The sequence below is a fragment of the Artemia franciscana genome, chromosome 2 (assembly GCF_032884065.1).
Source record: "Artemia franciscana chromosome 2, ASM3288406v1, whole genome shotgun sequence".
Taxonomy (NCBI): Eukaryota; Metazoa; Arthropoda; class Branchiopoda; order Anostraca; family Artemiidae; genus Artemia; species Artemia franciscana.
Window position 1 is genome coordinate 37,493,556 of NC_088864.1, and position 17,567 is coordinate 37,511,122.

General features: G+C 33.1%; 1 protein-coding gene across 1 annotated transcript in view; it reads right to left on the minus strand.

Annotated features, from left to right (window-relative positions):
* Positions 1 to 17,134, minus strand: part of LOC136041157 (cysteine-rich hydrophobic domain-containing protein 2-like) — a 36,345-nt gene extending 19,211 nt beyond the window's left edge. The window contains exons 1-2 of the mRNA XM_065725691.1: positions 16,921 to 17,134; positions 7,313 to 7,523 (exon numbers count right to left, since the gene is read on the minus strand). Coding sequence (XP_065581763.1) covers positions 7,313 to 7,523; positions 16,921 to 17,051 — 342 coding nt within the window. The 5' untranslated portion in view covers positions 17,052 to 17,134. The remainder of the gene's footprint in view (positions 1 to 7,312; positions 7,524 to 16,920) is intronic.
* Between the last annotated feature and the right edge of the window lie 433 nt (positions 17,135 to 17,567).

Below are 17,567 nucleotides of genomic sequence, written 5' to 3' on the forward strand. Positions count from 1 at the left end.
AACCAACCAAAAAATACTCCCAGTCGAAAATACTCCTCCCCTGTGGAAAATAAGGCTTTCCAAATATGAGAATTTTATTTGAGTTTTGTTTTTGTTTTTTTCCGTGGGGGAAAGGAATTTTGGTACTTGTGTATTATACGCCACTCATTCAAGTTAACGCTGTGAAAAACTCGAGAAAAAACCGGTTTCTTCGTTATTTTCCTTTAGATTAGCGTGATACAAGACAAAGACAAGTGACAGAATAGATGGAAAATATATAGTTCAGGCTATATATTTCTACATAAAGGGGGGGGGGGTAAAGTATTTGGACAGTTTGAAGTCAGAAAACACTTTTTACTTCATAATATGCAGTGATAATTGTACCTAACACATTTTGCATGCGGACCCGCTATGCAGACCCGCTCAAGAACAAACCGGTTTCTTCGTTAGTTTCTTTTAGCTTAGCGGGATACAAGACGAAGACAAGTAACAGAATAGATGGGAAATATATAGTTTGGGCTATATATTTGCACATAAAAGGGGGGAGGTAAAGTATTTGGACAGTTTGACGTCAGCAAACAATTTTTACTTCATAATATGCAAAATAATTGTACCTAACACATAAGTCAGAAAACAATTCTTACTTCATAATATGCAGAATAATTGTACCTAACACATCTTTCATGCAGACCCGCTATACTTACCACCCACCCACTCCCCCGTCTAATGTGCAAATATACAGCCCAAATTTTTTTCTAAAGTAATGAAGAAACTAACGAAGAAAACGGTTTGTTCTTGAGTTTTACACATCGTAAAGTTGAGTAAGTGGCGTATAATCCACAAGTACCGGAATTTAGAGAGTGAGCTAGATGGAGAGAGTGAGCTAGATTTCCCGGTATTATTGAAAAACGATCAGAGATTAATTAAAAACAAAAACAAGTCTTTTCAACTGAAAGTAAGGAGCAACATCAGACCTTATTCTTTACGCTAAAGTTTTGACTTTTTGTCCTAAATCTTTATAAATGATTCCTGAAACACAATGGCCGTTTAATGAGAATAATAAGCTTTGTTTTAAATATATATATATATATATATATATATATATATATATATATATATATATATATATATATATATATATATATATATATATATATATATATATATATATATATATATATATATATATATATATATATATATATATATATATATATATATATATATATATATATATATATATATATATATATATATATACATATATATATATATATATATATATATATATATATATATATATATATATATATATATATATATATATATATATATAATATATATATACTAGCTGATTCCTGCCACGCATTGCTGTGGTGCTGCGCACCCCAGCAACACATGGAGTGTCAGCTAGTCCCCCCAACCCCTCTACCCCTGCAACGCATTTGCTGCGGCGCGGCGCACCCCAGCAATATATAGGAGTTCTCTTTTTAGTTTTTCTGGTGATTTTATTTATTTTTTTTTGTATTTCTGTTTTGTTTGTTTTTTTAGTTTTTTTTTTTTTGCGCTGCGCGCCCCAGCAACACGTGGGATGTCTTTTTTTTAGTTTTTCTGGTGTTTTTTTTTTTGTTTGTATTTTCATTTTTTTAAAAGTTTTTTTAAGTTTTTTTTTAGTTTTTTTTTATTTTTATAGTTTTTTTTTAGTTTTTTTTATTTTAGTTTTTCTGGTGTTTTCTTTTTTTTAGTTTTTTTTTGTAACAAACAAACAAACAGCAAACAAACAAACAGTATATTTTTATATATATATAGAATTTTTTTATTTCAGTTTTTCTGGTGCTTTTCTTTTTTTTAGTTTTTTTTTGTAACAAACAAATAAACAGCAAACAAACAAACAGTATATTTAGCCTATATATATATATATATATATATATATATATATATAAGGAGGAGCCAACTTCTTTAATATACAAATTAATCTATGTTCATTTTAAGGTTTGATGTTGCTCCTTACTTTCAGTTGAATTTTTTTTTTAATTAATTACTTACAGATAGTATTTGTTGATGGGAAACATACAAAACGCGTTTTTTAAGAAAGGTAAAGAGCCTCATTAAACCAAAAAAGAGCAGAAATAGTCAAATAATCTTCGAAGTAAAAACTATCGAACCTAATAGAAAAAAAAGATAAAAAATATTTTTTCTATGAAAAAACTACGTCAACAAAAAACGAACATAAATTAATTTAAAATACTTTTTCCACAAAACGAGTTTGTCAAAGAATAGTAAAGAGCCTCGTTAAGCCAAAAATAAAAATAAATTCAAATAATTTTCCAAACGTAAAACTACCATAAATCACTAATCAATAAATGAATTAAACCCAAAACGAACAGAAAATACAATAAATAACCGATTCAAACTCAAAACGAGCAAAAATTAACATGAGTAGGACTGACAAACCCCACACCTCCTCAAGACCAGAACAATATTTGTACTTTATAGAAAACAAAACATATTTTGTATGTTTTCACTTTTTCACTTTAATCAAACAGTTCGTGGTAACGAACTGTAGTAAGGAGCGACCCGGCTCAATAGCAACCGAAACTCTAAAAAATGGAATTTTGATACCAATCAAAAAGAATCGCATTTTAATGCTAATTTTAAATATACAAGTTTCATCAAGGTCAGTTATACCAATCATTAGAAAATTTGCCTCATTTTAGAAAATAGGGGGAAACATCCCTTAAAAGTCATACAATCTTAACGATAATGACACCATTAGATTCAGCGTATCAGAGAACCTTATTGTAGAAGTTTCAAGCTCCTATCTAAAAAAAATGTGGAATTTCACATTTTTTGCCAGAAGACAGATCACGGATGCGTGTTAATTTTTTTTTTTTTTTTTTTTTTTGTTTTTTCCCAGGGGTGATCGTATCAACTGAGTGGTCCTAGAATGTCGCGAGAGGGCTCATTCTAACGGAAATTAAAAGTTCTAGTGCCCTTGTTAAGTGACCAAAAACATTGGAGGGCACCTAGGCCCCCTCCCACGCTCATTTTCCCCCAAAAGTCACCGGATCAAAATTCTGAGATAGCCATTTTATTCCCCATAGTTGAAAAACCTAATAACCATGTCTTTAGGGACGACTTACTCCCCCGCAGTCCCCGTGGGAGGGGCTGCAAGTTACAAACTTTGACCTGTGTTTACATATAGTAATGGTTACTGGGAAGTGTTCAGACGTTTTCAGGGGTATTTTTTTTTCGTTTAGGAGGAGATGTGAGGGGGGTTACGTGGGAGGATATTTCCATGGAGAAACTTGTCATGGGGGAAGAGAATTTCAATGAAGGGGGGGCAGGATTTTCTAGCATTATTTGAAAAACAATGAAAAAATACGTATATTTTTTTCCAATGAAAACGTTTGTAAAAAATTAAAAGTTGTAGTTGCTTTTTTAAGTAATCAAAAAATTGGAGGGCAACTAGGCCTCCTCCCTCGCTCCTTTTTTCTCAAAATCTCCCGATTAATTGCAATTAATTAATATGCAAATTTCGTTTTAATTATTTATGTGCGGAGAGCCAAGATCAAAACATACGTTAATTCTAAAAACGTCCAGAAATTAAATAAAAAATACAAGCTTTTTAAATGAAAGTAAGGAGCAACATTAAAACTTAAAACGAACAGAAATTACTCCGTATATGGAAGGGGCTGTTACCTCCTCAACGCCCCGCTCTTTACGCTAAAGTTTCTTACTGTTTTAAAAATATAGTTAAGAGAAAGAGTCAAACTTTAGCTTAAAGAGCGAGGCGTTGAGGAGGAAAAGCCCCTTTCATATACGGAGTAATTTCTGTTTGTTTTAAGTTTTAATGTTGCTCCTTACTTTCATTTAAAAAACTTGTTTTTTTATTTAATAAATAAAGAAGTATTAAGACTATAAGGAATAATTATCAGAATATGCATACTACACTGAAAAATACACGGTTATTTGTTGTTGTTTTTTTTTTTTTTTTTTTTACATAAAAGTACAAATTATGTTCTGGTCTTGAGAAGACATGGGTGTTGGCCGCCCTACTTTTTTAAATTTTTGCTCATTTTGAGTTCGACTAGGTTATCTATTATAATTTCTGTTAGTTTTGGGTTTCATTTATTTATTAATGGTGATTTGTGATAGTTCTGCACTTGGAAGATAAGAAAAACAAACTCGTAGAATTTGACAACACTTCCGTCCGTCAAAACTTAAACAATAAGAATTTGTTGGTTCCCAAAGCCAACTATCCTTTCAAAGGAAAGCTAAACCTTCTTAAACTTTTTGGTGCCATATGTTTTTAGCTTAATTTTGATGACTGTTCACCTATGTTTTTTTTCTTCTTCATTTTTTTTTTTTTTTAATTTGGTTCTCGCTACTGCCAAAAATTGCAGAAGTTCGCATCGAAGTCTTTTCAAAATAAATGGATGTGCATTTTTTCCCTAAGTTTTTAGGATACGTTTGGTGTGTAAATTTCTCTTTCTCCCGTTCCTTAGCACTTTTCAACGAAACTAAAAAAAAAAGAAAAAAAATTCCACAGGGGGAGGGGGGTATTTTCCGCAGGAGGTTATTTTCTTGGGGGGTAGGGGATAAACTTCTAGAACCTTCATCGACATATTTTCTTTTGACCATTCTCCAGGGAAGATTTTTTTTAGTATATAATCAATAAATTACAACTGAATCAAAATCTTAGTTCAGGGACCGTTTCAAATCTTAATTTCAAATTGAAAAAAAAAATTATACAAAAATAATACTGAATGCAATTGGCGACAACGTCACTATCACCTTGGGCAACTTAAGAATTTAAAGTAGAACCTGTGGTTTTGATTCTTAAGCAGAAAACCACAGAAAATGTCTTCTATTTTTAGTTTCAAGCTACGGTAATCAATGTAATTACAATAAGTACACTATCAAAAAATGCTATTAAAAAGTTCAGAGATAGTGGTGCCTTATTGTGGATGCCTTCGTGCCAATTGAAATATTCCGGTAGAAGATAGCTTCTTGAGGGAAATCCAGCACGGTGTATTTGCAATACACAGTGATTTTAATGAAAAGAAAAGCGCATTAAAAAACATGTCTATTAAAAAGTTATAGATGAATATTTTTTATTTGGAGAAAACTTTTACAGAAACAAATTAGCATGATGAATAAAAAAAGCGAAATATGTCACTTGTCAGGAAAATCCGATCGAAGTTGTAACGCAATTTTATAACAGCGTTGTCAGTAAGTACACACCGTAAGGACTATAGGGGAAGGGGGTTAGAATATCTTTTCAAGGGTCTGATACTTGAAGAAGAATGCTTTTATGTAGTAGGATTTGACGTTAAACTTACCAATCAAGCCACGAACTGGAAAGTTATTATATTAAAGTGTATTACAAACAGTAAGTAGAAAAACGGCTAGAACCAAAATTAGAGGTGGCATTAGAAAAGTTACCATTTGTAGGGGAACGGCGGAGGAGTAAACCCCAGAAAAGTGAGTTTTTATGTCCATACTAAAAAATATTTCAGTGTACTTCGGGTTGTTCTTAGGGGGAATCCCCCCCTCCTCTTGCGCTTATATATGATTGGGAAGGATTCAAGTCAATCGAACGTGTATGCCAAGAATAAATGAGACAATAGAAGCTTTCTTTCCAAACAAACCTCCCAAACAAAAGTTTAAGCTGGGAAAGAACAAAAATTAAACCAAGCATTAGGGACTTACTGAAAAGTCATTTTAAGCACTTTATGAGTATTGTGGGCGACAAACCCATACAAAAAGTAAATTTTGCTAACCAGCTATTCTTATTGAAACAGAATCTGAACTGCAAATGATGTTTTAGCCTGGAATTAAAATTTATTTGTAAACAAGTGCAAAAGTAAAACAAGTGTAATAGCCTAGATAAATACATGTTGAAAATGTGCATTCAATAACTAATAGAATGCAGGTTTTCAGCTGTATTCTACTGCACTAACAGAATGGAGAATTCTTTTGCTTGAATTTGCTCTCCAGCAACTGAAACGTCGGTTCGACGCCCTATACAGCATCAACGGCCCTGGAATATCTTTATCCTTTTTTTGCCCCATAATGGCTACTACTACTAACTACAAACCGCAGCACCAAGCCACCTGAGGCCAACACAGCTACGCACGCTCCTCTTCCATCCAAATATATTCAAAGCCTCCCTCTTTACGCCCTCTCAAGAAGTTCCTATATCCTTTAAATCTTACTTCATGACATCCTCCAACCCCAGATGAGGACGACCTGGTCTCCGTTTAGCCCTAGACGGTTGGCCAAAAGGAAAATCTTTGGCAATCTGTCATCCTTCATCCGCAGAACGTGCCCTAACCATCTCAACCTTTCTTTCATTATAGCCCTAGAAAGCAGGAATGAACCACACTTTTCGTACAACCCACTGTTTCAAATGCGGTCTGTCAGCCGGATACCCAGAATAATCCGTAAGCAATTTCTCTGGAAAACATCTAGTAAATCTTCATCTGCTTTTCGGAGCGCCCATGCTTCAAAACTATATTTGACCCCTGTCATCACTGTACCTTCCAATATTCTAATCTTGGTTTGCAGACTTAACTTCTTATTCTTCCAAATGACTTATTCGTCAGTTAAAAGTTAAGAGCCTACAGATTTGAAAGTGCAGAATTTGGATACAAAACAACACACTGAACTGATTTTAAACTCCCTAAATTGGAATGAATTTAATACCAAAGTTTCTAGTACCTTTAAAATATCATCCAAAAAATTCCTTGTAGAGTGTCCCTTATAAATTACAAACACTGAACCATGCACATGGAAAAATAGAAATAGTAATGAATAAACTTGATACTGGTATTAAGTAAACCTTGTAGGTATTTGAATGAAAAATATCAACAGAAGATCACTATCGTCCGATTTTTAGGCGGGAGTTGGGAGATGGAGGGTACCAGTGTACAAGTGTGTTGCTAAAGTTTTGCTAAATAAGAATCATTTCAATTGTGAAAGTTAAAGCCTCCTCTTCTTTTCAAAGTTCTTTCTTAGTAATTTCATGATTTTGCCAGGCCTGCCTTCTGAATCAAGGGTAGACAATATTGATGAAAAATTTAAGATTAACAGCCTTGTTACAGCCAGAGTTATTGGAGATTTATGTTGTCATCTATTTTTTTCAAATCCACAGGTACACCTGTATAAAGACAGCACTTTCAAATATGTATCCAAAATATTTTGAACACATAGATTCTGCCTATCTTGAGACAATACCTGAAGTACCAATAAGTTACATGTACCTTTTCTCCTCCTCAAAAAACATAGAAATAGTAAAAAAACAATAAAAAATAGCGAATTGACCTACTCGTTTGCTAAGGCAAATAACAGGCCAAAGTGAGCAGCCAAGAGTGCAGCAGCAGCAAAGACAACCACAGATAAACCACTTCATATTCACAGGCATGCTTTTTTTAAGTACAGAGTTAATCCGTCCAATTGTTTCTTGAAACTCCTCGGGAGCTACTCTTCCAGTCAAGGGTGCAGGGAAATCATCTTGAAACCTGTTGTTTAAACCAAAGCTAAAAAAAAAAAGTAACTAGATTTATTTTTCACATTAAGTGACAATATGTATTGTCATGAAAAAATTCATGATATTACAGCTAAGAGCAACAGATTATTTATCTCCAATGGATTAAATAGTTATAAATAAAGACATTAGAGTTTATAAGGACGTTAGCCAAGAACCTGATACTGCATCGGCCTCTGTTAAAAAAAACTAAGGCCCATAATGACAAAAGACAATAAAATGACAAGCCAAGACAAAAGTTAAAGGTCCAACAACAACAAAAAAATATAATTTTGCAAAGGGGCTATTTATAATTTAAGGTCATTTAAAATGTCTAAGGGGTTGACTGATAAAAATGAAGCATAGATAAATATGAATGAAAACTAGTGGAAGTGAGAATCAAATTGAATTGTAAACAAAATTTTGAACAGTGATCTGTGATTGAAATCTGGAAAAGACGTATTTGTTATCTATAAGGTCTTAAGAAACTAAATGAGATGATGTATGAATCTAAACTGCTAAAACAAAGGGCGTGAAAAAACTTTCTGAGGTAAAGATGGACAAAAATGGACAATGAAATCTATAGTTGGGAAACAAGGAAAAGCGATGACCGGCCACAAAAACGATCTAAATAGGTCAGGACTTCATGAAAGACTTCGTATTTTTCACAGGATGGCTGCATCAAACCTGTGGTGACGTCAAGGCATCAAGAAAAAGGCTCAAATTGTCTGCAGTTAGAAGACAAGCGACAATGGGAATCAATATATAGAAGTCTTCCGCGTGCCAGAGTCCGGCTACAAAGAACTTAAGACAATGTGAACTTCAGCTTGATGTCATGGCATTATCATAGGTTCAATACAACCTCCCCGCGAAAAATAAGAATTCTTCCCTAAAGTTGACACCTATTTATATCGTTTTTGTGACCAGAACTGTCAATATGCCAGTTTTAAGAAAAAAGAATATTTAGCTGATTTCGAGGTTGGGCCCTGGCACTTGGCATGTGGCAGGCATGTATATTTTGATTTGCATTGTTGGTAGTCTTCTAGCAGCAGATAGTGTGAAATTCTTCTTGATGTCATGGCGTCAGGTTAGGTTTGATACAACCTCCCTGGGAAAAATACTCCATAAAATATGGAACAGGATTGGAATGAAATATACTGGAGCTCTGGAAACAAATCTAAAGGCACTGTACAAGAGTAATAACTAGACATTTGCCAAAGACTATTTCAAAGTTTTCTTGTTGCAAGATTGTTTGTAGTTTTATTGATGAAATTCTTTTGCTCTCTGTTGAGATGTGAAATACTTGATTTACTTTAAAAATGCACATTCTAATGACTGGTCTCATGAGCCATATCTATAACTGAGATGGCTCTTCAGGCCCTCCCAGATAAATACATATGTTTTGTGTTGAGAGATTCTCTGATACCTCCCTTTTAAACTTAATACATCCAACTGTAGACTAAAGAATTATTAATCCAGATCTAAAAGTGACACAAGAATTGTGATTTCAAAAATCAAGAAGGGTAACTTCAGGATCGAAGATTGCAAATCCAGGTCCTGGAGTCTGAAGTCAGTCCTGAGAGTATGCATCTGGAGTCTCAAACCAAGGGATCTCTGCCCAGTATCTATTCAAGATCAAAATCTCAAAACTAGAGTTTTTAATTTTCAGAAAATCAAGTGCTTTACAATTCTATGCAACATAAGAAGACTACAGAGCAAAGTTTGGATGCATAATTCCTATTGAAGGATATCAATTTATTTAGAAAATGATTATCCATCAAAATATCAAAAGGAATGACATTAAATAATCTTGAATGATTCGAGATAGAGTAATTTCAATCATTTGCCAAAAATCCCAAGCGGAAATAATACAAACACTTGCAGATTGAACTCAAGAATGGAAACTGACCTTTAAATCATAATAGGACTTTATTTCTGCTAAACATATGCTTAATATGGCTCTTTAATTTTCTTTGAAAAACTTATTTTTTTGAAAGTTTTTTTATTAATTAGTTAAGTAGTTAGGCTATGATAACAATGATACGGATTTTTATGGTTGAAATGGAGAACATTCTATACTGAGGAGACAAGATTGAGCTTGCTTAAATCAAGCTTGACCATTTTATCAGTTGGAGAGTTGGGACCAACTTTTAGTTATTTATTCAGTTACCATATTATGAGTTACCAAACAATAGCTTATTAAACTAAAAACGCACTGGGGATGTTCATAGAGAACATTTTCTATCTGCAGGAGGATATTTGGATGGAACTGGTGAGCATGGACTTTGTGATAAAGGAGATATTGGGCAGCTTTCTGAAAAGCACTGGCTTGATCAAGCAATATTATATCTACTGATGAAACTACACGAATCCATCTTTTTAATTTACGAGCAAGTTTATGATAGACTGACCCTACTATATCTTTCCTTCCTGAAGCCAAGCTGAACAGGATTAAAAATTTATTTGTAATCAAAGACAGATAATGCCAGTTGCTAGTTTCTAACGTGCTCGCAAAGAGCCTATTTTATGATTCACGTGTGGCGTAATACCTATTATAAACACCAGCATACACAGTGGTGGAAGTACGTTTGGACTAAAATTTCAAATACTTATATCATAGTGCACGGGTATTATTACAGCTTCCTTTATTGCTTAAACAATATTGTTTCCAACGTTTCTTTTTGTAATGACCTTTCTATGACTGTTTTTGTGGTTAGAATAGCACGAGTCCATTCAGATATCACATCGGGTTGCAGCACATGTATACACAAACTCACCTTTCCAATGCAGAGCAGTCCATCAGATTCAACAAACCAGAGAACTCTGTTTTACAGGTTTTAAGACCAACTAATAAAATTTTAGGTTTTTTATTAGTAATATTAAAGCTGCTCATTAAAAGCTACTAGTTCATTGAAAATTTGCATGATTTTTGAAAATATACTTAAAATCCCTTGAAAAGGGATGCAGTAATTTCTAAGCTACATTATATTTATTTTATGGAATTTTACTGCCATTTCAAATATTTCCAATCTTTGAAGGATCTTTGAAATCCATTCGTCCCAAATGAATAGGAGGACTCGTGCTCTTTTCTCCACCTGATTTAAATCTCAGAATGTCATGTGCATATAGTTCTGCACTTCCATAATGCTTGGCACACACCACCTGGCGTTTGTGAATTTTGAAAGTAGGCACTCCCTTTATGCAATTATAATCCTAAAATTTCAGAAAGCTTTTATTCTGACTGAACAAAGAGTACTTACTGGTAAACTTTAAAAGAATATTACACCAAATATTTCTTCATAAGAATTGTTGCTTCCCTTCTCTAGAAAAAATTGTCAATGTGTCAAATATAAACTTTCAATCAGTTTTTTTTTTGCTTTTTGTAATTTACTATTATTTTTTTGTGGCTTACCACAGGGAACGCTACTTGGTCCTTCATTATTTCTTAAAATTTGCAACAAATATTGTATTTCCAATTTAAATATGCAGGTTGTTTGTTATCCTGAAATCTAGTGCTGAATTAGTTTTCTGTTAATTAAACATTACCTATTTTTGGAGTCTTAATATTTATTTTGAGATTAAATAAAAAACAATAAGTATTTCAGCTGAAAGTAAGGACCAACATTAAAACTTAAAATGAGCAGAAATTATTTCATATATGGGGAAGGGTACCCCTTCCTCAACCATGGATCTTTACACTAAAGTCTAAAGGTTTTTTTCAAGCAGTATCATTACAATTCAACAGCCATTGTGTTCAAGCGATCTTTCTTAAAGAATTGTAATAAAAAGTCAAACTTTAGTGTAAAAAGTGAGGCTTAAGGAAGGGATGGCCTCCTCATAGACAGAATAATTTCGGCTGTTTATAAATTTTGATGTTACTCCTTTTTTTCAGTTGAAAAAACTTGTTTCTTTAGTTTAATTTCTGACTGTTTTTCCAACCAACCTAGGAGATCCGCTTGCCTCCCTCCATGCAAAATTACCACCAAGAACAGGCCCATGTTAAATTCTACCCATGAAAAACCCTCTTCCCATCGAAATATATCCCCCAAAGAAAACTTCAGTGTATTTTCCAATAACAAATACTATAGGCCTATGTGGAGAATGGGCAAGTTGCATATCTTACAACCTTATCCCTGGGGTTATGGGGGGTCTTATCATCCCCAAAGGCATAGTTATTAGACCTTTCAATTATAATAAATCATGTGGCCAACTAAAAATTTTGATCAGATATCTGGAGAAAAGGGGTTGTGGGAGGGGGTAGCTGCCTTCCAATCTTTTTTGGTCATTTGAAAAGGTCACTTGACATTATGTTTCATGAAGACTGTTTTAGAACTATTTTATGGCAAAACACACTCATCTTAGTGGAAAGTCACATGGACTGTCACTTGAATGGATAGTCACAAGCCAGAGATTTGAATCTGGTCTATTGTGACATTTATGCTGTTTACTATGTGTACCAACGTAGTCACCTCATTCTCTTGTCGTTTTTCTGTGATTATTTTTTTTTTTTTTTTAAGTCACCCAGGAACAAACATTCCTTTTTTTGTCCAATAATAAATCCTATATGTAAACAATGGACAAAGTGCAGAATCTAAGCCTTAGCTCCTTGTGCTGTAGAAGATCCTGTCATCTCTGCAGACATATTCATTCAATCATTTGACTTTTTGTGGCAAAATGGCTATGATAAAATTTTTAACAGTGGTGAGATGGGGGAGGAGCATACAAAAAAGGCCAAGTGAGACCTGGCTGTCCTTCAATCACTTTTGACTTTTAAAAAGCGCATAAGAAAGTTCGCAATTGGCATGGGGAGAGGGGTTGGCTGGTTTCTCTCCAATCACTCTCAACTCCAAAAAAGAGCACTAGAACTTTCAATTTCTAATTGAATAAGCACCTTTCAAAGTTTCTACAACAAATCCTTCTATACAAACGGCCCTGGTCTTAAAAAAAATACATCATTGTAACATCATTCTTTACTTAGACAGTGCTATTGTGCTACCTATGATAAGAAGCTTTTTTAAAAGTGCTGAAAAACTTTAGCATAAAGAGTAAGGTATTGAGGAAGGGGGGATATGCCTCCAGGGCATAAATTGCAACCCTTGTTCCAGTGCTCTGCGGGGTTTTATTAATCCTGGAAGCACTGTTTTATATTCTTTTGACTATTTTTTAACAAAATATCTCTTCTCATAGTTTTGATCAGATGTATTTGGGGAAAAGAGGGCGTCAAGGGGGGGGGGGATAGTTGCCCTCTATCACTTTTGACTCTTGAAAGGGAACTAGAACCAAATGAGGTTTTTTTTAGTCTATCATTTCTTCAGTTTTTAATGAAATTTTTAAATGATTTTGATTTTCCTGAGCTTAAAAAAGGTAAAGCTCCTCCTCTAGAGATTCATCAATTTAATTAGCAGTCTAATGTATCCTTTTGGTAATCTTGTGCCTAGGGTAATACCTCAGTACTTTGACAATGCCTAATTTCAGACAACTACTTTGTGTAAAAAAAACTTTACTCTTGTTTTTCTGGTTCTTGTTTTGTCAAAGGGCAGGGAGAATAAAGTATAGCAGAGCTGCATACAAAATGTATTAACTATGATTATTCTGCATATTATGAAGTAAGATTTTTTTTTTCTTAACATGTTTCCTTGTCAATAGCCCCTAATCTAGACCCTTACCCAAATTTTTACTTACAGACCTTATCATAACTGTAATGGGAAATAGAATCCTTGCTTATAGCATGAACTTTATAAATATAAGGCTGTATGTTATCTTTAACTGCACAAACAATTTTATTTAAGGTAATATTTCAATATTTTAAAATTGTAATTACCAGCACTTCAATATACATATATTGTTCAGATATGTTCTGTTTGATAAAAGAGACTGAAGTCAGACAGCCTTTTAGACCATGTAATAATGCTATAGACCCATTGGCCAAAAGATGTTGGTTTCTGAAATTGTTTTACTGGAAAGATATGTAAAATATTCAGTAAGAGAGAATAAGTACATGAAAATAATGTGATACACAACAAGAGAAGGGCTAGTTGAACACCAATTTATTGCTCAATCACAAATCCCTTTCAAAATAAAAATCAGTACAATACAATTCTATTACTTTCTTTCACCCTGCTGTGAATTCAGTAAAAATCACAATAACATATATCAAACCTGTTTCTCCTAGCCTCTGGGTAGTTTTGTATAGTGAAAACTAAAAGGGATAATAAAATATATCAGTAAAATAATCTAAAATACACAAAATACTTAAATTATATATAATAGGTAAAATTCTAATTGTACAAGGGTTCCATAAATATGCTAAAATATGTGAAATACCCAATTTACCATTCACAACACTAATTTAAGCCTTTCTTCTAAGAAGAAAAACCCTTCTTATAATTTTATTTGAAATCTTAAAACATATTATCCTAAAGTCTTTAATGTCTTATGTAGCAAGATCTAGCAAAGATATGAGGCTCAATATACTTTCCACAGAAATCTTACTTCTGGTTGCCATTATATATTAGCCTATAATAGCACTTCTCTGTTTTTTTGCTGCTTGATCTGTATTCATAAAATGGTGCTTTATTAGCATTTGCTAATTGATATTGTAAAACATAATCGCAATATATAAGCAAACTGTATGTTTATTTACTTGGGAGGGGTGGAAGGGGATGGTATAAGTGAAGTGAATTGGTAACTTAAATACACAAGAGCCAGGACCAAGGTATGATAAGCTTGTTTTGGTGTTACTTGGTTGTTCTACATTTGTTTTTTCATAGGCATGTATTTTGGGGGTGATACTTAGCACAGGGATGCCATGGGGAATTTATGGTAGGCATGCCACTTGCCTGGGTAGGGAATTCAAAGTGTCCAAACCCTATAGGCAAGTGTGTATTCTCCTGGTGAGCCCTTGTGTTGGGTTGTTGCCTCTGAATTATTTGTCTTTTTTTCTTTTTTTTTTACTGTTTTTAATATTTGGTAAATGACAACTTATACTTACTTACAACCTGACTGCCTGTCCATGGATTATTCTTTATGGTTGATTGTGTATGGTTATGCTGTTTGACCTATGTAATTGGGTAAATTTTTAGCAAACAGTATTACTGGCTTTTGCATAAAGTGAATATACCACTTGATGCCTTTTTTTATGCTCTTTACAAATATAATAATTGCTTCTACTGGAAATTCAGATTTAAGCACTTTTTGACCTCTTAAAAATGACCTAAATATGGGGTATAAAAAAGGCTAAGAAAATTGGTCTCAAACCTTAAATACCTTATAACATTGATCTCAAACACACTGTTTCATTATAAATCAATTTTTTTTAATGTTATATAATCCACAAGTAATGATTTTCCATTATTAATTTGAATAAATTAATTTTTCGAAAGTTATGATGTTTTCTTCTTCCTTGACATCAAATTTTAAATAAAAGCATGCATTTTTGGTCAAAAATATGAAAACCAGCTATTATGAACGCCAGTTATACTGTTTGCTATAATTTAACTATATTAAATACAGCAATGGTTAGTTTACATATTTAATATATGCTATGCTTTACCCCCACCCCCCTGATGTGCAAATACATAGCCCAAATTTGTTTCTAAACTATTACAGATTTGTGATTTCAAATATCCTATTATTTTGTAAAAATGACTGAAAACACATGCTTTAATTGAAATTTTGGCAACAAGGAAGAAGAAAACACCATAACATTGATAAAATTTATTTATCCAATTTAATTGTGGAAAATCAGTGCTTGTGGATAATATAACATTAAAAAAAATGGATTTTTAATGAAACAGTAAGTTTGAGTCCAATGTTATAAAGTTTGAGAGCAATGTTTTAAGCCCCATATTTAATATGGGGAAGCCTCATATTTAATACCAATGTTAATACCCCATATTTAGGTCATTTTTAAGAGGTCAAAAAGTGCTTAGATCTGAATTTCCTGTAGAAGCGATTATTATATTTGTAAAGAGCATAAAAAAAGGCATCAAGTGGTATATTCACTTTATACAAAAGCCAGTAATACTGTTTGCTATAATTTTACCTGTAATTGTATGGATGAGTAGGGTTAAGGCCTCATCCAAGTTCTGATCTATATTAATTACTAATGTAGGAAAACAGTCTTCCTTTTCTCCTTCTGTCTTTTTTTTACATGCTTGTGCTGTTGCATTGGTGATTTTGTTTTTCATTATAAGTAAGCAGTCCATTGATTATTCTTTGGGGTTGTTTTATAAAACAATCCCATCAAAAAACAAATGGGATTGCTTTATAATCTTAGTTTTATAAAAGTAAAACCTTGCAAAATGGATCTTCTGCTTAAATAAAGTACAAGGAAATTATTTTCAGCTTCAAACCTTTGCTCAATCCCAATTAATAAGATTTTAAGATTTATAGGCTAAATATATTTCTTAAATTTAGAAAAAAAACTATTCATATAGGCTAGCTTAAAATTTTACTTGAATAACAGGAATTTCATTTCCAAAACCAAAAACCAGAGAAGCATAACTGAAACTTAAGAAATAGCATTGTTTTGGGTAAAATTCTAGTTAATTGACTTCTTGCTATCTTGGAAAGGGTTTAGGTTAGGAAAATGAAACTTTCAGGGATGGGTCTACAGGCTAAAGTATGTCCCAGGAAGGTATTTTAAAATACCCACCTCTACTCCTTCTCCCTCTAGAGGGCCCTGAAATTTGCCTACATGACAGGTCTATACCTATTGAAATTTTGACAATACATTTAACCTTAATTTTCAGTTACTAGTTGCTCTTTCTCTGCCTTTAGTTCTGAAAATGCAATTCCTGTTATTTGAGTAGAATTTCAAGCCATATCAATGTGTTTTTTTCAAAATTTAGGAAATGTATTTGCATATCTTTAAAACATTATAAAATGGAATTGAGCAAAGTAATGAAGCTGAAAACAATTTTGTTGCAATTCAATTAAGCAGAAGATCTATTTTTCAAAGTTTCACTTTTATAACAGACATAGCCTATTTTTAAAGGTCATCAAAGATCAGGGCCCTCTAGAGGTAGAAGGAGTTGAGGTAGTTGCTTCAAAATACCTTCCCAGGGCATACTTTTAGTCTGTAGATTCATCCCTGAAAGTTTCATTTTCCTAACCTAAACCCTTTCTGAGACAGCAAGAAGTCAATTAACTAGAATTTTACCTTGTTTTGTCTAAATTATAATAGTTAAAGTCCAAATTCCATAGGTAAAGGCAAATTTCTAAGACATAGAAATCAAAAGAGGGTTAATGTAGTAACTTGGCAATAGCTCCCCAGAGTATCTTTTTTGGCCCTGGATTCAAAACTGAGCTCTATTTTCCTAGCCTCACTAATTTCCAATATCGAAAATTAGATTGTCTAAAATTTTACCATTTAAGACTAGCTTATGACCTAGGTTAGTGTAACTCACATAGAAGAGGAAGATGTAGCCCCTCTTATTACTACAGGATCAGGAACAGGAATGCCAAAAAAAGGGTCATATTCTTGAGACTCAGAAGGATATTCATGAATAGCTGATATGTTATCGTCTTCCACTTGCATGTCTATTTAAAAAAAAATTAACTTCAAATTCATTGTTGTCTTCTTTTACTTGAAAAGCAATTTGTACAATGTTGCCGGGACGAATTTCAAAGCCCGTGTGAAAATATTTGAAAAACATGGTAAATTCGTGAAAATCTTGTGACTGCCATCAGAGCGTCTTCAGGGTTTCTTACTACAATTAATTATAGCCTTGTTTTTATTGACAAATTTAGGAGTTTTTACTATTGAACACCAATCATAATTTGAAAGTCATTAATCAGATTACTATCATTCAATGGTCTGGTTTCTGGAAGTTTGTCCTAGGATCTTACAGCGAAGAATGAACTTTTGATACTCCGAAGGAGCAGCCCTAGAACTTACTGGTTACTAGAACAAGCGCGACAAGGTCCGAACGGCTGCAGTGACGAAATTTTTGTTTTGCTTGATTTTATTAAAGAAGGAATGAAAGTGAAAAAAATATTACCTCCCTCAGCTCATTTGCTAGAGTAAGCATTAATTACTAAAAAGACTTAGTAT